The sequence below is a fragment of the Callorhinchus milii genome, unplaced genomic scaffold (assembly GCF_018977255.1).
Source record: "Callorhinchus milii isolate IMCB2004 unplaced genomic scaffold, IMCB_Cmil_1.0 Scaffold3, whole genome shotgun sequence".
Lineage (NCBI taxonomy): Eukaryota > Metazoa > Chordata > Chondrichthyes > Chimaeriformes > Callorhinchidae > Callorhinchus > Callorhinchus milii.
In genome coordinates, this window is record NW_024704744.1 from 3,397,582 (window position 1) to 3,424,483 (window position 26,902).

At 48.7% G+C, this 26,902-nt stretch overlaps 1 protein-coding gene across 1 annotated transcript in view; it reads right to left on the reverse strand.

Moving 5' to 3' along the window:
• Positions 1-26,902, reverse strand: part of LOC103185594 (regulating synaptic membrane exocytosis protein 1) — a 229,299-nt gene that overhangs the window by 104,090 nt on the left and 98,307 nt on the right. Inside the window, exons 4-5 of the mRNA XM_042332866.1 lie at positions 7,353-7,681; positions 3,228-4,090 (exon numbers count right to left, since the gene is read on the reverse strand). Coding sequence (XP_042188800.1) covers positions 3,228-4,090; positions 7,353-7,681 — 1,192 coding nt within the window. The remainder of the gene's footprint in view (positions 1-3,227; positions 4,091-7,352; positions 7,682-26,902) is intronic.

Here is a 26,902-nt window from a genome sequence, read left to right on the forward strand (position 1 = left end):
TCAACTGCTTCGCTAGTCCTCAAAGAGGAGCCAACAGCTCAACCTCAACAGATTTATTGACGGAAATGGAAAGACATCTAACTTAATTGACTCCAGCTTCGTTCAAGAAGCAGGGTATTTCAGCCACTCGCTCGCTAACCCTTTCTAATTATAATAATATGGTACAATATGGTACAAATTTGATATAGCGCCTTATCACGTTGTTGTCGATATCAAGATCCTCATTCTCGCCTATAAGGCCATTCACGGCCTCGCTCCCTCCTACTTCTCTGACCTACTATCCCCCTACCTACCTGCCCGTACCCTCCATTCCTCTGGCTCCGGTCTACTCCACATCCCCCGCCCCAACCGCCCTACCATCGGTGGTCGGGCCTTCAGCCTCTCAGCCCCGAGGCTCTGGAACTCTATCCCCCAGTGCCTTCGCCGCCTCCTCCCTTTCCTCCTTCAAGGCCGGTCTCAAGACCTTTCTCTTTGACCGTGCCTTCAGCTCCCCTCTCGACTCTCTACCCCCTCCTCGCTCCCTCCCTTCCCTCCCCTCACCCTGACCATTTCCCCCTTGCTCGGGTCCCGACCCAACTGTACAGCCCCTTGGGACGTCCTCCCGACGTGAAAGGCGCTCTATAAATGCAATCTTGTTGTTGTTGTTGTTACGTCTCAATGCACTTCAAAGGATATATTATAAAGTGTCTGCCGTGAAAATGATGGAGCTCACTCACACCAATCCTCTGGATGTCTAGATAAGTAGTTAAACACTTGTACTGAATGCAATTGAGTATTTCTAAATACAATTATCATTCTGCCACATGTTTCAGTTGTTGGTCAGTGCACTGTAGGAAAAACAAACATGGGGGTAACAGGACTTTGTGGACATCCTGTACAGTAATAATAATAATCCTTGCATTTGATATTGCGCCTTATCACGTCTTCTAGACGTCTCAAAGCGCTTCACAGAATATACTGTAAAGTGAATTGACTTTGTATTTTGTGGGCGAATGTACTCCCTGTGTTACAACATTTATATTTGCATTTATATAGCGCCCTTCATACTGGACGGCGTCTCAAAGCACTGTTCATCCCTGCATCTTGTCACACAAGTCCTGCAATGGTAAGCTCTGCGGTTTTAGCTGGTTAAACTCCAAGCCTTGGCTCTCGCCAACCTGTCGCTATTGCTTCCAGTGAGCAGGATTGCGTTCTTCCGAAGAGCGAAAGAATCCGCATTTCTTTCCGGACACAGGAAAATTTCCATGCCTTTCCATGACATACGTATGTGGAACTCGTAGCTTCGGTAAGGATACTCTTAAGCGCAGTGATGGGTTGCCGCGCGTGTGAGACAATTCACTGACCAAAAATAACCCCCAAGTTGTTAATTCTCCCTATTTGCTGAATAAACCCACCTACACGGTAGTCATGAGTGAAATAGTGACTTGTGTTGGGATAACTAACATAAGCACTACTTGCTTGTGCTAGTTAGCCCATCACACATTGCATTTTCTCTAAGTACCATGTCTTCTGCCACCCTCCAACCCCTAACCCCCTACCCTCCACCCCTCTTGATTCCAACCCCCAGCTCGGATACAAACCCTTAACTGTCCAGCACCTCAGGACGTCCTCCTGACATGAAAAGCGCTGTGTAAATGCAATTAGTTGTTGAGTTTAGAAAATAACTCCTCCTCTGGCTATCTGGTGAATGTACAATTTGTGCTAGTGAGCCACACAGGGAAGCCCCAGAAGCCTGAAATTCCACCTAATCTTAGCCCATAACAACAACAGCATCTTGCATTTACACAGCGCTCCTCGCGCAAAGCAGCTTCTCGGAAGGCAGAACAATGGCGTGACAGGGGAGAGGTGGGGAAGTGATCATTAGCACAGCCAAAGAGGAAGGTCTTTATTTGTGATCTGAAGACAGGCAAGGATGAGGCAAGGTGGAGGGATTGAGGCAGGGAGTTCCAGATATTCTGGGCGTAGTGGCTGAAAGCACGGCTGCCGATGGTGGAGCGGAGGGATTGAGGGACAAGCAGGAGGTCCAAGCCGGGCCGAGCAAATGGGGAAGTGTGAGCAGATTACAGAGGTAGGGAGGTGCCGGGGTGTAGTGATTTGTAGGTGTGAAGAGTTTGAAATCGATCCATTCTGATACGATGTGGGAAAAAGCAGGGGAATGGGGGAATGGGAAGTAGAGGGCTCCAGTGGGGGAGCGAGCATTAGCACAGACACAATGGGGGAAAGAGCAGGGAAATGGGATTAGAATAGAGAGGTCCAGTGGATGAAAGGTGTCACTAACATAGACACAATGGATCGAGTGGCTTCCTTCTACGCTGTAAACATTCTGTGAAAACTCACACTGTGACTAATTTGTGTCAGTCAAGACGAGGAACGGCAGGGCTGGGAAATGAAATGCTCTCCAATTTGGGCGCCCAGGTTCGTCATTGAGAATTCCATCTCTTTGCTTTTCAAACAGCTTCGCGAGTCAGATCATTAATGCCCAACAGAACAGAGGAGAGCAAGAGGAGAGCTCCCTTCCTCACTCCCCCACCCCGTGCATGAGAGCATGAGAATGGGCTCCAACCCATAACCTCCTGACCCAGAGGGCGAGAGCACTAACCATGGCTAACAGCAACAACACCGTGTGTTTATACATTACCCTTCACATGGGTAGTGAGCACTTGACCAGATGCCACACACATGGTGGGCTGAATGGCTGTAGGTCCTATGGTTGGGGCAAAGGGAGGGGATAAAGGGGTAGGGAAGAGGGTGAGAAGGGGGGAGAGGGGGAAGGGGGAATAGGAGAAGGTGAAAGCGTGGGAAGGGAGAGAGGGAGAAGAGAGGGAGAAAAGAGAGTAGCAGGAGGGGGGGGAAGGGGTGAGAGGGGGAACAGCGGAGAGGGTGGAGGAGGGAGTAGAGGGAGAGGGGGAAGTGGGGAGAGGGGGATCACAACAATAACAACGACATTTATATAGCGTCTGTCACACCGGAAGGAATTCCCAAGGTGCTGGAGAGTGAGGGATTTGGGCCCGAGCTAGGGGTTGGGATCAGAAGGGGGGTGGAGAGCAGGTCAGGGTGGGGGTAGGCCTGGTCGAAGAAAGTTTTGTGGAGGAAGCAGGGAGACGAGGAAAGGGAGAAGGTGGGAGGATGGAGGGGAGAAGGGAGATGAGGGGAAGGGCAAAGGGGGAAGAGGAAAGGGGAGAAGAGGGGCAGTGCAGAGGGGACAGGGGGAGGTATCTTTTGCTCACCTTTCTCGCTGACGCTCTCGCTCTCGATCTCCACGTCCTCACAGCTGGTGTACTCCGGGGTGGAAGCCCCCTCGTCCTCCGAGCTGCTGACGGACATCTGCCGCTTCTTGCCCAGTGCCCGCTTCGTCTTGTGCGGCTTGGGGGGCGGGGGCCGCACTGACTCCGACTGGTCGGAGCTGAGAGAGTCGTTGCGGAGCATGGTCTCGCTCTTCTCCCGCTTGGCGCGCTGCACGGCGGCCGAGCTGGGGTCCAGGTGGCACTGCCTCCAGTGAGCATCATTTTGCCCCCTGGTCTCCGAGTGCTCGGAGGGCACCGGGCTGCGCCTAGGGGTGGGGGGGCTGTGGTTGGCGGGGTGGGGGTGAGGGTGGCGTGGGCTGCTGGGTGCCGTGCCCTGCCCCTCCAAGGTTGCCTCGGGGGGATGAGTCCACCGCCGGTTGTCCGGCCCCTGTCCCTCATCGGGCACCTCAGTGCTTGGCAGCGAGGCGTCGCTGTGCCTGCGCTCGTGCCGGGCGCGGGAGACCTTGACATGCATCCGCATCTGCTGCTCTTCGGGCTGGGGCTTGACGGGGTAGCGGGCCAGGTTGGGGTCGCTCTTGTAGCGGTTCTGGTACTCCTCGGCCTTCCTCTGCCTCTCCTCGTCCTCCTCCCCCGGCTCTGCCGTCCCCTCCACCGGCCGCCCGCCCGGGTCCTGGGAATCCTGGGAACGTCCCTTCTCGAGACGCCGGCTCTCCCGGCGCTCCCTGTGCTCCCGCTCGCCCGGCGATCGCTCCTCGTGTGGTGACTGGGGCTTGGCGGACCTCCTGCGCTCACCCTTCACTGCCGGAGCCTTGCCATTCTGCTCCGAAACCGCCGTGCTCTTTTTCCTGCAAAGAGGGAACGACATTGAAGGCACATCCCAAGATGACGGTATTAAAGGCATAATAACAAAAATAATGTTGATAATAACAATAATAACAACCTTTATCGTCTCACCCGTCCTTTGGGTGAGATGTTAAACCGAGGTCCCGACTGCCTGTTTAAGTGGACGTTAAAGATCCCGTGGCAAAGAGAAAGAAGTTTCTCTCTCCCGGTATCACTGGTCAACTATGTTCACCTGAACAATCCCCCAAATAAAATTGGTCGCTCCCTCTGTGGTTGTTTGTGGGACGCTGCTGTGCGCAATTGTCTGTCACAGTTCATCCACAAAAAAACACTTTACAGTATATTCCATGAAGCGCTTTGAGACGTCTCGATAAGAGGCTACATCAAATGCAAGGATTATTATCATTAGTATTATTTGCATGAGACATTAAACCAAGACCCCTGCCTGCCTGATTAGGTGGACACAAACAGCATTACCCATTAAAAGAAGAGAGTTTTTGCCGGTGTCCTTACCTACGATACAGTGACTACACTTTTGAACCCAGTTATTAATATTAAATCGGTCGATTTTCAGGACATCCAGGTTTAAATCGATCCCAAATAAAATTGGTGATTCACCTCGTGGCTATTTGTGGGCTCAAACCCACAAAACACAATCACTATTTACTAGAATGCCAGTCATGTTGAATAACATCTTGGAGTGCTTTAGGGTGTCTGGGATTGAAGCCAAACTGGAGGGAAGGGAAGAGGGGGAGGGGGAGGAGGGGGAGGAGAGGCAGAGGAAGGCTGAGGAGTATCAGAACCGCTACAAGAGCAATGCCAACCTGGTCCATTACCCCGTCAAACCCCAGCCCGAGTAGCAGCAGATGCGGATGCACATCAAGGTCTCCCGTGCCCGGCACGAGCGTTGAGAGAACATGAAACGGAGGAGAGCCGTAGAGGCAGAGTCAATCGTGATGTTTAAAGGGTGACGGATACTGAAGCGAGGGGTACGAAGGGGTGTGGGGAAAAGATTCCCGGCACTTTCACCATCGAATTAAATAAATTTTTAACCCTAGAAATTAAAGCCCTAACTGCTGGGGTGGTCCAAGCTCAAAAAGTAGTGAAAAGCTTACCAGACAGTGCTCCCAATGGCAAGTTGTGCGGTTTTAGATGGTTAACCTCCAGTAACAAAGTGAATGGCCAATTTTACCTGGGGAGGGGGAGGGTGTTATTGGCCAGGACACTACCGGGAGAAATTCCCTTCTCTTTTCCCTTCTTGAGATCGTTAATGTCCACCTGAACCCGCACAGATGGGTCTCACAGTCTAAAGTCTCATCTGAAAGATGGCACCACTGACCATTCAGTGCTCCCCCTTAGAGTCATTCTGGAGTTACATGAGTTCAAAGTCCTGATGTAGGGTTTAAGCCCACAATCTTCTCAATTAAAGGCAAGAGTGCTGCTGACTGAGCCAGGCTTCCCCTTAAATTGGAAGCAATAATTTCCACAGAAATGTCATGTTTAAGATGTTTGAAAACAAAATAGTTAGTGATTGGTATGGAGTTCGTAGTGTAGTGGTTAGAGCGCTCGCCTCGCAAGCGAGAGGACCCGGGTTTGATTCCCGAGTGGGGCGAAACCTTAGACAAGTTGCCTTACGCCACACGCCTCTGTTTATCTAACAGTAAGTAGGAACCCGGTTGTCAGTCGATTGATGGATCGCTTTTCAGGTGTAATAATTCCTCCAAAAAACAACAAAAAAATTGTGGTCACTGTTTGTGGGACGCTGCTGTGCGCAATTGGCTGCCGTGATTCACCCACAAAATAATAATAATAATAATCCTTGCATTTGATATAGCGCTTTTCACGTCGGGAGGACGTCCCAAAGCGCTTCACAGAACACACTGTAAAGTGAATTGACTGTATATTTGTGGGCGAACGCGGCAGCCAATTGCGCACAGCAATGTCCCACAAACAGTCGTAGATTGAAAATGACCAATTTATTATTGTTTTTGTTTTGGAGGGATTATTATTAGGCTCTGTGTGGAGTAAGGAAACTTGCCCAAGGTTTCGCCCTCTGCCTGGAATTGAACTCAGGTCTCTCGCTTGCAAAGCGAGTGCTCTAACCACTGAGCTACAGGACTCCACACAGCCAATCCACTTTACAATATATCCTGTGAGGCACTTTCAGACGTCTCAACGACGTGAATAGATGCTATATCAAATGCAAGGTTTAGCAGTAGTAGTGCAGTAGTAGTAAAGCCTTGGCACACAGCGGGTTAATTCAGTTCGCACACGCTGCCACAGAATTGCTTGGCCAGGAAGCAGATGGTATGCAGCCTTTAATCCCAAGGAGGAATCTCAGCACTAACCCTCATCATGGCTTTATATAATAATATCGGAGGTGGCTGGTTATATAAGAGTCGATGGGATATTCAGTCTGTGAGGGATCGTGATATCAGGATGTTTGCTTACATCATTCTCAGCGCTGGAGATACAGGCAGCCTCACATCTCATTCTAACCACCACACTTTGTAAACGCCAGTCCATAGGACACTCCAAGTCATGGGGGAAACCAAGAGGACACGGGTTGAGATTTGTAATGGTCAATTTTAAGACAAGACACCAGGAAGATTCACTGTAAAGAGGAGAGGCCTTTTTTTGTGTGCAGGTGAACACAGCACCCAATTTGCACACAGCAGTGTCCCACAAACAGCCATGGAGTGAGTGACCAATTTTATTTGAAGGTTTGTAGGCCAGGACACTGGAAGAAATCCTTTTATCTTTTCGAATCGCGCCGGAACCAGCTGAGCGAAAGGGGATCTTTAACGTTCACCTGAACAGGCAGATGGGAATTGGTTGAACGTCTCATTCGAAGGACAACCTCTGACCAATACAGCGCTCGCACAGAGCTGCACTGAGCTGTCAATCCTGTGTATAATCCTGTGCACCATCACAGACACGTTATGCGGAGTCAGAATATTATGGCTCCCATCACAAACCTCACTGGCTGAATACAATCACCGAGACTGTGCAGCATCCAGCCTTTCCTTACAGGTGACACACACAAGCTGCAGATTCAGGATAAGGAGAGGTGTCTGTGTGTGTGTGTGTATATGTGTGTTTGTATGTGTGTGTGTGTTTGGGGGGTATGGGTTGAAAGCTGTTGTTAATTACCTGTGCTGAGTGTGAGTATGTGTGTGGTGTGCGCGCGTGTGTGTGTGTGCGTGCGTGTGTGTATGTGTACGTGTGCACGTGTGTGTGTGCATGTGTGTCTGCGGTATATACCTGTCTCTGGGGGGTTCACTCCGGGATCGAGCCGGGTTCTGTTTCTGATCGAAACCCATCTCCTGGCGAGCGAGCTCCGACACGCGGGTCTTGTCGGCTGGGGTAGCCTCTGGGTTGACCGTGGCTGTGCTGAGCGGAGTCTGGGAACGAGAACGTTCCTGTAGCCGGGCCTTCTTCTCTCTGGGAGCGTCTGATCTCCCCCCCGTCGCGGTATCGCTCAGAGCCCCATCCTGGCTAGCGGGCTGGGGCGTTCCACTAGCAATAAACCAGGCTCCGGACTTCGTCAGTATCTCCTGCTGTTTGCGGCACAAATTGCAAACCCACATAACCTGGCCAAAGACAAGAGACCTAGTTAATAATAATCATCATCGCATTTGATATAGTGACTTATCATGTCATTCAGGCGGCTAAAGCACATCATAGAATACACTGTCAAGTGGATTAACTGTACTTTGTGAGTGAAATGCGGCAGCCAATTGGGCACAGCAGTGTCCCACAAACAGTCATGGATTAAGTGATCCGATTCTTCTTTTTTTTAAGGGATTATTATCCCTGGAAAGCGATCCGCCAATCGACTAACAACCACGTTCCTACTTACTGCTGGGTAAACCGAGGCATGCGGAGTAAGGAAATTTGCCTAAAGTTTGTCCCCGCCTGGGAATCAAACCCAGGTCCTCTCACTTGTGAGGCGAGGGCTCTAACCTCAGGACTTCACAGGCATCAACCCAAAGTCGTCAATATTAGTAATAATCCTTGCATTCGGTATAGCGCCTTTCACGTCAGGAAGACGTCCCAAAGCGCTTCACAAACATAACTGTGTTTTGTAGCGAAAGCGGTAGCCAATTTGTGCACATCACTGCCCGACGGACAGCAATGAAACAATTGACGAACATTATTTATCATACGCTCTATTGCTTGGTATGCAATATATGGTACAGTGTAGTGACTGTGCATTTTGTAGGCAAACGCAGCAACCAATTAGCACACATCAATGTCATGCAAACAGCCATGAAGTGAATGTCTAATTTTATCTGGGGGATCATTAGCCAGGACACTGGGAGAAAGAAAGGAGCTAGAGGTGAGAGTACAACCAACTAAGTCATAAGTGAGCCAGACTAACACTGAATGGGTGGGTGGGAGAGAGGAATTTAACATGCAGCGATTTGAAACAGCTGTCCCTAATACCAACAAATACAGAGCCAAGGCTTGAGGACCCCAGAGTGTGCGTTGGGGTAACTGCTGGAGTCTAACCAGCCAAAACCACTTAGCATGCGATTGGGAACACTGTCTGGCAAGTTTTCCCACTGCTTGTCCAGCTAGGACTACTCTACCCCTCAGGTCTTTGACTTCCAGGATTAAGGGGATTGTGTTAACAACTCCTAACATTTGACTTTGCTGCTTTCACATCGGGAGGATGTCCGAAGGCGCTGGACACTCAGGGATCAGGACCCGAGCATAGGGGAGGGGTGTGGAAAGGCAGAGAGGTGGGAGGGCGACCAAAGGCGCGATCGAAGAAGAGGATCTTGAGACCGGCCTTGAAGGAGGCAAGGGAGGAAGCGAGCAGAGGTGACTGGTGAACCAGGGTGAGGATCGGGAATAGGAGGCAGTTCGGAAGGTGAGGGGGCAAGGGCGTCGAGTGTGGTGGAGAGGTAGCTGTGGAGAAGAATAAGCGCAGCGAGTAGGTTGGTGCGAGAGGTGAGCCAGAGGGCAAGGAGTTCAGAGGACTCCAGAGCAGTGGAGAGGGTTTGCGGGGAGATCTTCTTCCACGGGCCATAGAAGATGGTGATAGGTTTGGAGGCAGTGGGGAGAGGGATATGGGAGTTGAGGGAGATGAAATGGTGGTCAAGAGATGGCCTTGTCAGTGATGGTGACATCCGAGACGCTGAGGCCCTGGGTGATCACCAGGTCGAGCGGGTGACCGTGGGTGTGGGTAGCAGAATGGATGTGGAGGGAGAAGTTGAGAGAGGAGAGAAGAGAGAAGAAGTCTGAGGAGGTTGAGCAGGAGGGGGTGAAGTGGAGGTTGAAGTCGCCTAGGATGATGAGGAAGTTGGAGCAGAGGCAGAGGGAATCAAGGAGGGTGGAAGTGTCAGAGATGAAGGTAGGGGAGGATTTTGAAAGCGGAAAAGTAAGAGGATTTTTAGAGAGAGGTGGAAGGGATGGCAGAGGGTAAGATGTTCGAAAGAGGGGAATGAGCCGGTGGAGTAGGGGGATAGGGCAAGTGACGCCCTGGATATGAGGGCAACACCACCGCCATGACGGTTTGAGGCACGGTGGTAGGGGTAGATGGGTGGTGTGGCCTCAATGAGAGGGAAGGTGTCACCTGGGGTGATCCTGGTTTCAGTGAGGGCCATGATGTCAATGTTCTCATCGAGGATGAGTTCATTGACCACCTGGGTCTTGTTGGAGATGGAGCGGGCATTTTGAAGACCAATGCGGAGTGGACAGTTGCCAGGGGGATGTGTGGGATGAGAGGGGGTGGTGGAGTGGTTGGCAGGGAGGGAGGGGCTGCGGATGAGGGAGGAGAGGTTAGCCCCCGGGATCTGGGTCTGGCTTGCAGCGGTAGTGGGGAATGGGGCAGTTGGTGTGGCTGCTGCTGGACAGCCAGCGCCGAGTGCCACGATGAGCCCGGCGGAGGATTCCCAGGCTGGAGCAGAGGGAGGCAGTGGTGGGGGGGGGAGGGGGGTCAAGCAGAGATAGGAGGCGGGAGGGCGGAGAGATTACAACAATAATATTACAACAATAATAACAACTAATCCCACTCCCTTGCTCTCACCCAGAGTGCTGCAAAAAATTTTATGTAAATGTCCAAACCCTTTCCATGTGCATTTCCCTTTTTGAATGCTTAATAATAATAATAACATAATAATCCTCACATCTAATGTGGCGCCTTATCACATCACCTGACACGTCACCACTCGCTTCACAGAAACCAAGGCACAGGCGAACTGGGTACCGAGTACAGGCGAACTGCGTACAGGCGAACTGAGTGCAGTGCCAGCAAACACAGATTGCTGAACACGAGTTGTTTGAACGCTGAGCACAGGCAAACTGAGAGCTGGGTACAGGCGAACTGAGTGCAGGAGCACAGACGAACAGGCGGCTGAGCGCGTGTGAACAATGGCAAGTGTGGGCCACCAATCTCTCCTGACCTACCAGCCGTCCGCAGCCCCAGACGCCACAAATTCCACCAGATCTTAGCAATGAAACCATTTAAGACCATGCTGGATTTTGGAGAATCCTTTAATTTCAAAGCCAGCAGCCGTCTTTTTAAGCAATGCGGAATAACAGCAACAACAACTTGCGTTTATACATCGGGCCTCACACAGGTTAGCGTCTCAGAGAGCTTGACAGTGATGGGCACAACACCGAGCCATTTGCTGTGGGAGGAGGAGGTGACGGTCGAAGAGGAAGGTCATCAGCCACGACCTGAAGATGGGGAAGGAGGGGGCAAGGCGGAGAGGTAGAGGGAGAGTGTTCCAGAGTTTCAGGGCGTAGTGGCTGAAAGGGTGGCCACCAATGGTGGCAGGGAGGGCACGAAGGACATACAAAAGGATGTATCCAGTCGAGCAGAGACATTGGGTTGTGGGATGGGGACTAAGCAGGTCGGAGACACAGAGAGGTACCAGGGCATGAAGAGGTTTGAAAACGAGTGTGATGGTCTTGAAATCGATCCATTAGGCGATAGGGAGCTAGGGGAGCCTGGCTAGAACTGGGGTGATGGGGTACGGAGTTCATAATAACAAAATCCTTGCATTTGATATAGCACTTTTCACGGCTTCTAGACTGTAAGGTGTATTGACTGTATGTTTGCGGGCGAAACGTGGCAGCCAATTGCGCACAGCAGTGTCCCACAAACAGTCGTGGAACGAGTGAACACATTTTTTTAAGGATTATTAACCCAGGAAAAGCAATCCGCTAATAGACTAACAACCGGGCTCCTACTTACTGCGAGGTAAACAGAGGCGTGTGGAGTAAGGAAATTTGCCCAACATTTTGCCCTGCCAGGAATCAGAACCCAGGCAAATCAATTTCAGAATTTTCCCACCATTAAGCTCAATCTAACATTTTAAGATCTTGGTGTTAAGGCTAAGGTCATGCGAAATTTGAGACTTTTCGATCTCCTATTATTCCACTCCATTGTGCCTCTGATAGGCTGCACCAACCTTTCACAGCACAGCTTCCCTGTAAGTTACTGCACATGTCATCAGCACAGATCCAGGGTTGAGTATAGAACATTTATACAGGATGACACTGACCTAGATTTCTCTGTGATGCTTGCTGCCTCTCACAAGCACATCTGGACTGCGCACTGCACAATGATAATCCTAATCCTTGCATTTGATACATGACCCTATCACGCCCATCCTCGCCCGGCTCCACTGGCTCCCCATCCCCCAGAGGATAGATTTCAAAATCCTCATCCTCGGATACGAAGCCTTCCATGGCTTTTAAGCGCTCTGCCTCCAACCCCGTCCCCAGGCAGTCCACTTACACTCTCTTTCCTCTGTAAAGTCAGTCATTGTAGACCTTCATCTTCGACTGCGCTTTTGGTCATCTTAGCACCACCCCCACCCCTCCCCTTTGCCCTCCATCCCTCTTGACTCCAGCCCCCAGCTCGGGTGAACCCCCTTGACTGTCCAGCGGCTTGGGCCGTCCTCCCAACAGGAAAGGCGCTGTATAAATACAATTTATTGACGTTGTTTTTGTTGTAAGGTGTCTGTTATCCCCTTCCCTTCTCCGAGCTCTAGGCCACTTTCCCATGTAATTGTCCAGGCAAACAGAACACCGGGCTGTTTGCTTTCATTTGCTATTTGAGAGGTTTTCATTGGACCATAGTAGCCAGCCTAACAGAAATCACTCCGATATTCTGCCCCCACTCTCTGGAACTCCATCACAGAGCCCCTCCAACTCGCTCCTTCCCACCCCAAATTCCAAGATCTGTCTTGAGACCCACCTGTTTGGCCATGCTATCAGTCACCTTTCCCTTTCCCCCCACCCCCTCGTCTCCCACCCCCAGCTCAGGTACCCATCCAATACAGTGAAGCGGTCAAAAGGAAGGTCTTCAGTCGTGATCTAAAAGAGGGGAAGGAGGGGGCAAGGCAGAGGGACTGGGGGAGAGAATTCCAACAATCTAACCCACTTTCCTCATTTTGTGCCCACATAATTCCCTTTGAAATGACCCCAATCGATCCCTCTGACAGCTGCCAACTCCCCAACAATCCATACCATACACGGACAACCCTCTGGGAGAAAAATTTTCTAGCCATCCATCTCTTCCCCCAGCTCCACCACCAGCAGAAACAATGAACCATCTCTCCCAAGATGGAACAACAACAACTTGCATTTGTTTAGAGCCCCTCACACAGGGTAGAGTCCCAGAGAGCTTGACGGGGCAGAGCACAATGTTGAGACGGGGGGAAGTGGGAGGTGACCATAGGCGCTTTCGAAGGGGAAAGTCTTCAGATGTGAACTGAAGATGGGAAGGAGGGGGCAAGGCGGAGGGATTGAGGGAGAGTGTTCCAGAGTTACAAGAGCCGGGCAACACAGGCAGAGCCCCAAGTACTTACACAGTGAGTGGTATCAACGCCATATTCTCCTTCGCAAGCTCCCTATATCTGCTTCTCACTCGTTAGCTCCACGTCGGACTGTGGACACGAGCAGCTACAGGAACGTTCCACGATAAAGCCCTACCTCCACCCTCCCGGAGTTTAAAAGCTTTCCAGTACAGCGAGAAAGAGTGAGAAAGAGTGAGAGAGAGAGAGAGAGGGAGGGAGGGAGAGAGGGAGTGAGAGGGAACTAAATCATACACACACACACAACATGCTTGTTTGTGCTTGGCTGTGCCTGGAGAGCCAGGGCTGATTGAAATTATTTGGATCGAGTCCAAACTAATCCAAATTTGCTATAACAGTGCACAGATGCCACGGACCCGAGTGAGAGGCACTGATGAAGGATTAGGACGGATCAAAACATTTTTTTTTCGGGAGGTGGGGGGTGGGAGAGGGAGGGAAGGAGGGGACTTTTAAACTTCGACAGCATTGGACGCTGGAAAGATGTTGCCCTGATCTGTCCTCCGCAAGCAAATGTGGGCACTTTCAGAGCCGATGGAAATCACCCCAAGTGTGTTATCGTTAACATTACCCACGTCGGTTTGGGACCGGTCCCTTCCCCCCACTGTGGTTGAGCAAACAGTGCGGATAATAGGACCTCACGCCAAAATAGAAATTATTGAATAAAAATCATTCCATCGGGAGTTATACAGCGACGTTGAGACGTCTCAAAACGCTTCCACTGTCTCAGCCCATCCTACCCGCACCACCTCCTTCAACTCTCAGCGGATACCGGCTTGCTGTTCATGTCCCTGCCCTATCTTCCCCACTATCGGGGGGTGGGCTTTCAGCCGCTTTGCTCCCCTGCGCTCTGGAACTCCAGGTCCCTCCAACTCGCTCCCACACCAGGCCCTAGACTTCTGATTTTGCCAGAATTCAGCACAATCTTAAATTGTAAGGCAATGACCCGTTGACCGCGCTTTCAGTCAACTTTCTCTCCCCGCACCCATTACTTCCCACCCCCAGCTCCGGAGCCCATCTATCAGCGTTAAGTACTTTGAGACACCTTCCTAATGAAGGAAGGTAAATTGCTGGGGTGGTGTTGCATTGTCAGAGGTGACGTCCTTCAAATAGGATGTCAAACCCAGGTCTTTTCTGCCTGTTCAGGTGGATGTTAAAGATCCCGCAGCTCTAAATGAAATGAGATAGGAGTTTCTCCTGATTTCTGCAGAGCGGAGAATAAATGGGCTGAGAGTGGAGCCAATTCACTCTGGTCATTTTATTACGCTTTCGCAGCTTTCTCCTACAAAACACATAGTCACTACGCTCTATAGTAATTCCTGCGAGGCGATTTGAGATGTCCTCTCGAGGTGAAAGTAAAAGCCTCCACCTCGTCCCCTCCTTCCCCATCTTCAGATCACGCCTGAAGACCTTCCTCTTCGACTGTGCTTACGATCACCATCCCACTCCGTTTGCCTCGGGGTCAGGTTCCGCCACTGTCAAGTGTGCTGGGATGATAAGGGAGTCTATCTAAATGCAAGTTGTTATTGTTATACTCTAAGATGGACTTTGGGAATCGTAATCTGCCAATTTGAGGACGGCGTGAATTACCTTCTATAAAACAGGCTGAAACTTCTCCTGGGACCCAAAATCCGTCGATGCGGATTACCTGGAAGTCCTCATTCAAATGAAGACTGAAGGTAACATTGATTTTGCCAGAAGTCAACACAATCTTAAATTGAAAGGGAACAAGCCTGAGCCAGGCAGGGAACGTGAGTGTTTTCAAACCTTTGACAAGCAAGCTGTGTGTGTGTGTATGTGGGGAGGGGCGGGGGCTTTATTTGCCCTATGCGTCAGCCTGACTCGGTTGGACTCTAGTTTCTGAATCAGAAGGTTGTGGGTTCAAGTCCCATAGCAGGATTTGGGGCATGAACCCACAAGCAAAGAACATCAAAGAACAGAAAACATGATTCTAAAGCGGGGGAGTGGGACTAGTTGGGTTGCTCTTTCAAAGAGTCAGCTCAGGCACGATGGGCCAAATGGCCTCCTTCTGTGCTGTAAGATTCTATGAGTCTAAGCAGACAGTCCTTCCTGACACTCCAGTGCAGTGCTGGGGAAGCACTGCATTGTCTGAGGTGCCGTCCTTCGGATGGAACGTAAATCTAAACCCGATGCTAAGGGCTCCACTCAAGTGAGAATGGAGTTTTGTGGCCGTTTGCTGTGTGAAAATTGGCTGTCACGTTTACCTGTATTTTTGTTGCTAACAATTCTCAAACTGTAACAACAGAGGCTGTGCGGGAATTGGGCGCAAATTGGCTGATGCGTTTCGCCAACAAAATACGCCCAGTATAACCTGTGGAAAGCTGAAAGCGCTTTGAGACATCTCGACAACATGATAAGATTGTATCTCAAATGCAAGGATTATTATTATGATTAGGAGGAGGAGAGGTCTGATATCAGGCTCCAACACTGCTGTTATCTCCCCTGCAACAAGATTCACAATGTCTGTAATGACCGGCCAAATCCTAAGGCAGACACAAGCTATTTTCCGCTTATTTCCACCCTTTACGTTTCAATTGCCTGCTGCGCTCACCCATAAAAATACAGGATTCCTACGCTGTACAACAGCCCTCATTTCTGCAGCTCTCTTCACGCAGGGCAGAGTCTTGGGAGTGCTTATCAGCAGCGGAGCCTGACGCAGAGTCGGGAGGAGTGGGGAGGTGACCTTAAGCACCATCGAATTGGAAGATCTTCAGTCGTGATCTAAAAGAGGGGAAGGAGGGGGGCAAGGTGGAGGGATTGGGGGAGAGAGTTCCAAAGCTTCGGGGTGTAGTGGCTGAAAGCTTTACAGTGAATCCTGTGAGGCCCATTGGGACGTCCTCTCAATGTGAAGGGTGCCAGGTCAAATGCAAGGATAATTATTCATTATTATTATTATTATTATGATGATGATGAATCTGGTAACTGTGCAAGATAACGGCCTAACGGGAAAGGGTGGACCTAGTTGGAAGAGCAATGGTGTAGGGGTGGGCGGGGTGGGAGCGAGAGATAGGGTGAGCGAGCAGAGGGGTAGGGGTGAGGGAAAAGCAAAGGGGGGAGAGGGAGTGAGGAGAGGTTCGGGGAGGCAGAGTGAGGATGGGGCAGAGAGGATGGGGAAGTGGCAATGGCAGAGGAGACGGGGAGAGAGAGAGGGAGAGAGAGAAACAGGGAGTGGGATGGGGGAGCAGGAGACTATTATTATCATTATTTATTAATGATAACATGAGCATAGACTTGATGGGTGGAATGGCCTGTTTCTGTGCAGCAACATGGTGATTCCACGGCACTCACTCGTCGGGACTGAGAGATGGGGAGGGGTACAGTGAGCTCCGCGGATAGAGTCTCATCTGCCGAGCGATGATCTGCCAAGATATTTAAAGCCTGGATCATTCCACAAAAGGGGAAGCCAGAGAGAGAGAGAGTCAGAAAGAATAAGCAAGCTTGTTATTAGGCATTGATGGATTAACCGGCACAGCCTCAGTATTTTTCAAGAACTAATCTTGTCATCTGAGAATGGACTGTGCTCTTTAATCACTCTAAATAGATTGGACAGTGAATGAGAGGGAGAGACAGGGCAAGGCTTCAAATTCCAGCTAGTGTTGGCTTGCAGTGGCATTGTTTTATCTTAAGATAATAATATGATACAATAATCGCTGCATTTGATGTAATAATAACAATAAAATCCTTGCGTTTGCTATAGCGCCTTATCACATCGTCGAGATGTCTCAATGCACTTCACAGGATACACTGCAAAGTGAGTTGACTGTGTACTTTGTGGGCAAAATGCGGCAACCAATTGTGCACAGCAGCGTCCCGCAAACAGTCGTGGAGTGAGTGACCAATTTTAATGACTCATCCGAAGGACGGCACCTCCAACAATGCAGCACACCCCCAGCACTGCATTGGAACGTCAACTTAAACCGTGTGAGTTGAAGTCCCGACGTAGGGGTTGAACCCATTGGGTCGAGCTGACACACTAAAGCTCCTTATTATGTTGCAAGTTCCCTTCTCCTTTCCAACAGCGCCATCTTTTAAAGTCCTCGGTTTAACGTCTCATCTGAAGCCCGGCAGCTCCGATTCACCAAACTCTGAAATGCTACATAAATATACTAAATCCAAACCTCAGCAGCGTTATACACAGACTGTACTAACGTCACAGAGCTAATTACATCCCTCTCTTAACCCCCCGTGCAGTAGGTTTGTTGAGGAAGGGAAACAAAGCTGTTTGCCGAGAGATGGTTCAACAAAACAAAAATGATTTTAATATAAAATAAGCCTGTCACACTCAACTACACCAACAACAACAATTTGCATTTATACAGCGTCCAACACCCAGGGTAGAGTCTCGGAGCGCTTAACATCGGCATAGTTTGACGCTGAGCTGGGAGGGAGGTCTGTGTGACTGTAGGTAGGGTCAGAACTGGAGGAAGGAGACACGGCCTGAGCACTCACTCGCTGAACCACAACTGTCCTTCCTTCCCCACATCCGGTCCCTGACCAGGACCACCTTCCTCCACCTCCGTCACGTTGCTCGCCTCTGACAGTACCTCACATGCAGCCGAAACACTCGTCTATGCATTCGTCACCTCCCAACTCGACTATTCAACTGCCCTCTTTGCCGGTCTCCCCAGCTCCACCATCCATAAAATCCAGCTGCTCCAAAACTCCGCTGCCCACATACTCACCCGCACTAAATTCCCTACCCCCATCACACCAGTTCTTGCCCTACTCCACTGGTTCCCTATCGTCGAACGGATCGATTTCAAATTCTTCATATCCCTTCAAGCCCTGACACGTCCCTACCTCTCTGACCTGCTTCCTCCGCAACACACAACCCTCTGCCTCTGCTCGGCTGGTTCCAGCCCCCTGCATGTCCCTCGTGTCCCCTGTTCCACCATCAGTGGCCGCACTTTCAGCTACTACACTCCAAAGCCTGGAAAACTCACCCTCTATCCCTCTCATTGCCCCTTTCTTCCCCATCTTCAGGTCACGCCTGAAGACCCTCCTATTTCAACCGTGCCTATGGTCACCTCCCCTCTCTCCCCGGTTCGGCATCATGCTCCGCCACTGTCAAGCGCTCTGGGTCACTACCCTGCGTGAGAGGCGGTATATAAATGCAAGTTGTTGCTGTTTTCCCTTTCCCTTCCACTGGGGCTCACTAATCGAGATTCCACTGGGGAATCTGGGCCGTTCCACTTGGAGAGAGGGGTATTCCCGCGATCGTCACAAGTGGGCGCTGATCGGGCTACATAGCGCCTTTTCACATCATTGAGATGACTCAAAGCGCTTCATAGAATGTACTGTAAAGTCAATTTATTGTGTATATTTGTGGGTGAAAAGCAGCAGCCAATTGCGCACAGTAGTGTGCGTGAGTGATTGGGTTTATTTGGGGTAATTGTTGGCCAGGACACCGAGAGAAACTCCCTTTTCTTTTTTCGATTAGCACCACAGGATCTTTAACATCCACCTGAACAGGAAGACGGGACATTGGTTTAACGTCTCATTCGAAGGATGGCACCTCTGACTATGCAACACCCCCCCAGCACTGTACTGGAACGTCATGGCTTGAACCCACAACTTTCTGGCTCAGAGGCGAGCGAGAGCACTACCACTACCCCAGGGTGACACACTGCGGCAACAATTTGTTTTTTATCTAGTGCCCTTCACCCAGCGTCTCGAACACTTAAATAATAATAATAATCCTTGCAATTGATACAGCGCTTATCACGTCTCCGAGACGTCTCAAAGCGCTTCACAGGATAGGCCGCAAAGTAGAATTTTGTGAGAGAAATATATTAAAACGGTCTTAAGGTTTAGATCGTGTGAAGTAAGTGGCTGAAACCTAAAGGCAAAGTGGCAAAAGTTGCAAAAAGCCACAAATCTGCTAACCCCAGCCTGCGTAAATTGCTCCTCTTAACATATGGGGGTGATAAATTGCTCCTTAATCCACATTGTGTTGAGAAATATTGCATTGGAAACACTGAATTACCAAAATCAATGCAAAGCTCATTAGATAGCAACTGTTAAAATGACAGACAGAGAATGGGTCAGGTCTGATCGCTGGGTGCACTGCGCTGCCATAAATCTGCTTCATGAACTGACTTCCTGTCAGCGTGCAAATCAATGGGAGAAAATTAATAGCAATAATAATCCTTGCATTTGATATAGCGCCCTATCACGTCCGCGAGACATCTCAAATTACAGAATTATGGAAAGTTTGCAGCACAGAGTAGGTTGTTCCAGCCTGCCGAAGGGCACCCTTGTTCTCAGCGTCTTGAAACCTTCTCCCGACGTACTATTTGTACGAATACAATTTGTTGTTCTTCTTCTTCCCCACTAGAGCTCTCTAGTCCAATCCATTTACACTGCTCTGTCCCCATCATATTTTGCCCCTTTTCGTCCACAAAATACACATTAAATACGCTTTACAGGGAAGCACTTTGCCACGTCTCAACAACGTGTTAGGCGCTATGTCAAACGCAAGGATGATTATTATTATTTTCATATCTGCACTTGCTTCCCCACTGGAGCTCTCTACGCTAATCCCATTGCCCTGCTCTTTCCCCCACGGTGTCGAGGCCAGCAAATCAGTTGTGTTCAATATGCAAAGAACATTGTGCCCTGGGCATTAGAGTAACGATGTTGGGGATAACGAGCTGGTCCACTGGTTAGGTTTACGACTCTACAATTCAGTCTGCAGAAGCACATTCCAGGACAAGGTTCAATGCCACAGTCAGACGCCTGTTTCAGTAAATCACAACTTCCCATTAGCAGCACATTACTGCCAGCCTTTGACTTGTGCAAGCAATCAAATCTTTATGTGTCTTTCACACGCTCAGCGGGAGACGTGCCAATGCTGACACGAGACATTTCTCGTTGCGTAGGGTTTGACGAGATATTAACCCGAGGTCCCGTCTGCCTGTTCAAGTGAACGGTAAAGATCCTACTGCAGTATACGAAAAGAGAAGGGAGGTTTTCTCGCCATCCCAGCCAACTATCCCCAGATAAACGTTGGTCAATCGCTCACTCCATGGCTGTTTATCGGACACAACCCTGTGTGCTAATTGCTTCCCTACATGATTAACTCTCACTGAATAACAACAGATACAACACTTTTACACTCAGCCAAAAGGTGGAGAAACGAACCTTTAGCACAAGTAGGTATCTGAATTCAGCTGATTTTGCAATATAGTATGTGGTTTGCCTTATTTACTGCTGCCTTATACCATTATGACACATTCAGCAATAAATCAACAACAATAATTATATAGTGTCTTTCACGTAGGGAGGATATCCCAAGGCACTGGACAATGAGGGGTTTGCAAATGAGATGTGGGTTGGGATCAGAGAAGGGTGGAGGGAAAAGGGGGTGGAAGAGGGAAGATTATCGAAGGCACAATCGAAAAGAAAGGTCTTGAGACAGGCCTTCAATAATAATAATAATTCTTGCATTTGATATAGCGCTTTTCACATCTAAAGACGTCTCAAAGCGCTTCACAGAATATATTGTTAAGTGAATTCACTGTATATTTTGTAGAGGAAACTCGGCAGCCAATTGCGCCCAACAGTGACCCCACAAACAGTTGTGGATTGAGTGACCAATTTTATTATTGTTCTTTTTTGTTGAGGGATTATTATCAGGCTTCTAGAGTAAGGAAACTTGCCCAAAGTTTCGCCCTGCCGGGAATCAAACCCAGGTGTGCGAGTGCTCTAACCACTGAGCTACAGGACTTCTACAGGTCTTGCCTTGAAGAAGGCAAGACCAAAAAAGGGATTCAACTCGATCCCTTTTTTGGGTCAGCCGGGTGTCTGACGCATGCGAAAACCCATCACTGTGCTTAAGAGAGGATCCAAACCAATTTGAGAATTCCATGCCTCCCATCTACACCTGGAAATCCCAGAGATAAGATTGTTGGGATGCAATGCGCAGAGTGTGTGTTGGGATTGAATGCACTGAGGTCCAACCAGCTAAAACCGTTGCTATTGAGAGTTCTGTCTAGCAACAGTTAGGCCACTGGAATCCTTCTCTCTGGAGCTAATCCTGATAGAAGGAAAAGTATTCTCAACGCTGGGCAGCACAGCCGACAACAGGAGTTAAATAAAGCTGTAAAGGAGTTCAGTTCTATTCTGAGGCCACAGAAGGTGGATGGGGCAGAGCAGAGAGAGTGTTCGTGCAATTTGTATTCAATCTGACCTGCAGGTACTTGGTATTAGCTCTGGATACAAATAACATGGAATAATGTTCTGACAGCGACATGCATCATCTTAAGGAGCACAAACAATTCCGATCCAATTGTTTCTACAAAAGGAGAACATGAAACATCGCTCGGAGTTAGACTGGGGGTCTTTAACCTTGGAAAATGGAGGAGGGGGTCTGAAAACTAGGCACGGGTTGAGGGAGGTCTTAATGCTGGACACTGCAAAGGTTTTAATAGTAGATGCTGGATGGAGGGTCTTAACCGAAGACTGGGGTGGAGGTTAACAGCACTAACGGTCATGCCTGTAGCCCCCACCTCCCCTGATCCAGGAAATTAATTGCCAACAGGACACCTCGCTACATCCAGGTTGCCCCCTCACTCCCCCCCACACCGCTAGTGATGCTATATTATTGTGAACCTCTGCCAAATTGCTCTGAGAACATTCCAGAACGTTTTGTTCCGCAGTGTATTTTTACACCCGCTCTCAAGTGGCCCACACTTGAAACCAGCACCAGCTCCTTTATACACTTCAGAGAACGTCAGTGTGTTATGTGTTGTGAAGCGTGGCTCGAGGAGAGTAGTCCTGTCAGTGAGTGAGGAGTGGAGGTTGGGGGGAGGGGGTGCGGGGGGCTGGGGGGAGGGGAAGGCGAGGTAGGACAAAGCCCTATGTGCCACACTGGGAGCTTGAGAGGAGGCTTAGGTCGGAGAGCTGCGGGGTGTCAGGGCATGAAGGGATTTGAAGATGAGTGTGAGGATCTTGAAATCGAGGCTAAGACTTTCTGGAGGCAGAGGCCCCAATGGTGCAGTGGACAGAGCTGCAGTTTGTGGATGGGGAGATCCCTGGCTCGAATATCGGTACATGCAGGGATGGTAATTGGGCCTTAGACCCCAGGGTCAAGTGAGGGAAAAAACAGCCAGGGTTTTCGCTCCTGCTACTCTCACAGCGCTCCCTACTGGCTGAGTACGGTGTGTTGTGTGTGTGATGCATCCTGATAGCAGGGATGTATCCTACTTACCTAATTCCGGAAAGTATTTGGCAAGAGCTAAGACTTGGGGAACCCAGAGTGTGCATCGAGACTAACCAGCTGAAACAGCATAGCTTGCCATTCATAGCATTGTCTGGAAAGATTTCTCGCTACTTGTCCAGCTCGGACCACCCTGTCCATTAGGGCTTTGGCTTGCAGGGTTAATGGGAGCTGAATGGAATGATTCCCTGCCCCCAGTGACTGGTCTGCCCTTCCAAATCCTATCGATCAGTCAGGCTGGCTGTGCTGTCATCAGCAGTACCCTGGAGTGCACCAGATACCCACACAGACCATATACGTATGCACACTACTTGTAGAAGGAAGTTTATCTCAGTGTCCAGGCCAACAGTTCTCCAGATAAAATTGTTCATTCACTTTGTGACTCTTTGTAGGACATTATTTGCGCAAATTGGTACCTGTGATCACCTACACCTACAAAGTACACACTCCACTTTACAGTTTATCCCGTGAAGCACAGCGAGATATCCTTGCAATGTAAACGATACCATATCAAATAATTATTGTTGATATTATTATTAATAATATTGTAAATGATAATTAATTATCCTAATTATTATTGTTGTTATCAAAATTACAATGTGAAATGGATAGGGTTTGAAACTTCACCTGGTTTCCCCCGTGAAACCATTTTGGCTTAAAAGTTATGATGGTGGAGAATTGAGGAAAATATTTCAATTCAGTCGGGAATTTGTAAATCAGTTCTGCAACATCTGCCTACAAATACGGTCCCTGACAGCAATTACCTGTGAAACGTCATATGAGCAAACGTACGGATTATTATAACTTCACCTCAAAATTTCAGGTGGGAAAAAATTTTCACTTCATCTTTTTCTTCTTCACACACATCAAACACGCACACACACACACACACTACACACACACACACATGCGCGCCCACTATACACACACACACCCGCGCACTACACACACATACACGCACATGTATTTGTTCGCCTACAAATATAGTTTCTGAAGAAGAAACTAGCTTCCAATTTAAGACTGAACTGACGGATTTTCCACAATTCTGTGCTAACTTAAACGTGAAGACAGCCCAAAATTGCCAAGTCAGCCTGGCTCATTCAGCAGCCCTCTTACCTCTAAGTCAGAAGGTTATGGGTTCAAGTCCCACGTCGAGACATTGAACTCACACAGTCTAGGCTGACACTCCAATGCAGTGCTGGGGCTGGGCTGCATTTAGAATAAGATATTTAAACCAAGGTACCTGCCTGTTCAGGTTGACGTTAAAGATTCCCTGGAACTAAGTCAAAAACAGTTGTGAGTTTCTCTCTCAGTCTCCTGCCCAACAACTCCCCAAATAAAATTGGTTGTTCACTTCCTAGCTGTTGTGGGACACTGCTTTACGCAAAATTGGCTGTGGCATTCACCTACAAATACACAGTCATTACACTTCACAGTAAAAAAATAATAATTTGATCACTCAATCCATGACTGTTTGTGGGACTCTGCTGTGCGCAATCGGCTGCTGCGTTTTGCCCACAAAATATACAGTCAATTCACTTTACAATATATTGTGTGAAGCCCTTTGAGAGGTTTCAAAGACGTGATCAGGTGCTATATCAAATACAAAGATCATTATTATTAAAAATCCTATGAAGTGATTTGAGACATCTCCTCCACGTGATAAGGCACTGGTATTAAAAGCAAGGATTATTATTATTCAATGCCTTGTTAATGAGACGTTTGGCTGCTCTCTTTGCTGTCTAACCACGGACCGAGAAGGACTAATATCCCGAGTGTGACCCTTAACTGGCCTTTTCAACCTCAAGTGGGCAGTGCTCACAGTGGTGTAAACCAAACATTCAAAGCATCAGTCAATGTGAAGAGGTGCATATTTTCTTCTATTCTATAGTGCGATTGTCAACGGTGAGGATAAGCATCCCAATAAATTAAGTTGCGCACAGATGGCCATGTAGGGCTGGAGAGCAGGCAGAGATGTCAGCTCTCTGAGCCTCTGAAACTGTACATGCTCCTGGTTATTTACTGCTCCCAGACTCTTCTTAACGCAAGTGAACTCTCAGCATCCAGAGCCTGCGGTGCAGCTCAGAGCATAAACACCCGCTCAGTGCATTCGGACCTCGGCTCCCAGTGTGGAAAATTTTGAAGTGTGGCTTTTGGCAAAGCCACAGCAAGCAACAATGATAATAACAGTCTTTGCATTTGATAGAGCGTCTTATCACGTCTCAACAGAATATACTGTAAAGTGTAGTGACTGTATATTTTGTGGGCAAAATACGGCAGCCAATTGTACACTACAGTGTCCCACAAACAGTCGTGGATGGAGTGACCAAATTATTATTTGAATAATTTATAATAATAAATAATCCCTCTTTTAGGAGGGATTATTTCCCCCAGAAAGCGATCCGCTAATCGACTAACAACTGGCTTTCTACTTATTGCTAAGTAAACAGAGGCGTGTGGATTAAAGACACTTGCCTAAGGTTTCGCCCTGCCTGGGTCCTCTCACTTGCCAAGGCGAGCGCTCTAACCAATTTGCTACAGGACTCCACGGTAAAATAACAGTAAAAGGCAGGTCCCCTCCGCTTTAAAGAGTAGAATTCCCTGATAGGACAGCGAGCACTGCAAAGAGTTGACAGCCACATAGCAGCTTTCGATTCTCCTCCAGTCCAGCTGTGCCAGCGTGGCTCAGTCTGTCGCGCTCTCACCTCCAAGTCAGAAGGTTGTGGGTTCAAGCCCCATGTCGGGACTTGGAATCACGTAGTGTAAACTGACACTCCAGTGCAACGCTGAGGTGGAGTGTTGCATTGAGGTGCTGTCCTTCAGATGAGACCTTAAACTAAGGTCCCGTCTGTCTGTTCAGCTGGACATTAAAAATCCCATGGCGCTTTTCAAGAAGAGAAGGGAGTTTTCTCTCCCAGTCTCCTGCCAACAATGCCCCAAATATACTTGGTCACTCACTCCATGGCTGTTTGTTGAATCTTGAAAGCTCTGATTTGAATTTTTAATTCATCTGTTAATTCATTTGGTATGGAGCCTTTCTCGTCAGGAGGATATCTCAAAGCAGTTCAAAGGATTTACTATAAAGTGCAGGGCCTATGTATTTTGCAGGCCGAGCGACAGTGAATTTGCATACAGCAATGTCCCACAAACAGCCACGAGGGTATGACCAGTTTAATTTGGAGGATTGTTATTTGGAGAAAGAAAATCCTTTCTCTTTTCGAACAGTGCCACGGGATCTTTAACATCCATCTGACCAGGCAGACGGGACCTTGGTTTAATGTCTCATCAGAAAGACAGCACCTCCGACAATGCAGCACTCCCCCTAGCACTATATTGGAGTGTCAGCCTAGACAATGTGAGATCAAAGTCCCAACGTGGGGTTTGAACCCACAAACCTGTAACTGAGGTGGAGGCGAGAGTGCTCAATTTGATTCTGAAGGGTTAGCGGTAACAAGGACAGCGCTTATACAAAAGACACATAACACGTGCAGTAAAACCCAGCAAAGGTTTCGTGTTCAAAAAAAGTCAGAGGCGAGGGCAAGAGGTTTCGAAAGTCATCATGGTCTTAGCTTTAAGACCATTGCTTCCCAATCAAAGCCGTGAGGGAGGGAGGCAGTATTATGGGAAGTAACTGTTAAATTCAGCCTTACTTTGGTAACCGGCTCCTAAAGTGAAACCACGGAACTCCGTCTTTCAAATGAAGCTGAATTTAAGACTTATTTCCCTGAATGTCTGCCACGATCTTAAAATTGCCTTCAGGAACAGATCCTGACAGCGATGTCCTCTCAATCGTCGTGTTTCATCATTTGAAAGACAGCAACGAATGTTCCTTAAGACACGAGCCTAATAAATAACAAGTGTTTACTTTGAGACACAATAAATGGAACGGTTTCGCCAGCAAGGCTATTTCAGGCATGCCGGCCTCCTGCACAAGTCAACAGTAAATCAGCCATTAAGAATATCTCTAAAGCAACACAGCTTATCGTCCAGATGGAAAAAATACGAGTCTATCAGGCTTGCAATTCCACCCAGTCCTGGACTTGTTTTTGTCTTACAATCTCTTAAAGGCAATTCCACACCACCTTAAATTTAATGATAATAATCCTTGCATTTGATATATAGCGCCTTATGACATCGTTGGGACATCCCAAAGTGCTTCGCAGAATGTATTGTAAAGCGGATTGACTATTTTGTGGGCAAAACGCAGCAGCCAATTGCACACAGTAATGTCCCATAAACGGACGTGTAATGAGTGACCACATTTTGCGCTGTGCGCAATTGGTTGCCGTGTTTCGGCCACAAATATACAGTCAATTCACTTCAGAGTATATTCTGTAAAGCGCTTTGAGACGTCTCGAAGACGTGAAAAAGCGCTGTATCAAAATGCAAGGATTATGATTTGGGGGGGGGAATTTATTGCCCCCGGAAAGCGATCCGCCAATCGACTAACAACCGGGTTCCTACTTACTGCTTGTAAACACAGGCGTATGGAGTAGGAATCAAACCCAGGTCCTCTCACTTGTGAAGCAAGCGCTTGCTCTAACCGCTATATGACAAAATGGCCTCACAGACAAGGAGTAGGTGGAATTTCAGACCCAACACCTGAAACAGGAGGGGAAACTGAGGGCAATCGAAACACTAACACTGTGGTTGAAGAGCAGCTCTGCTCGGTGGTATTGCACAATAAGCAGTTAAAAAATTGTGAGAACGAAAAAAGTTGTGATCAGTAAACAATTTAG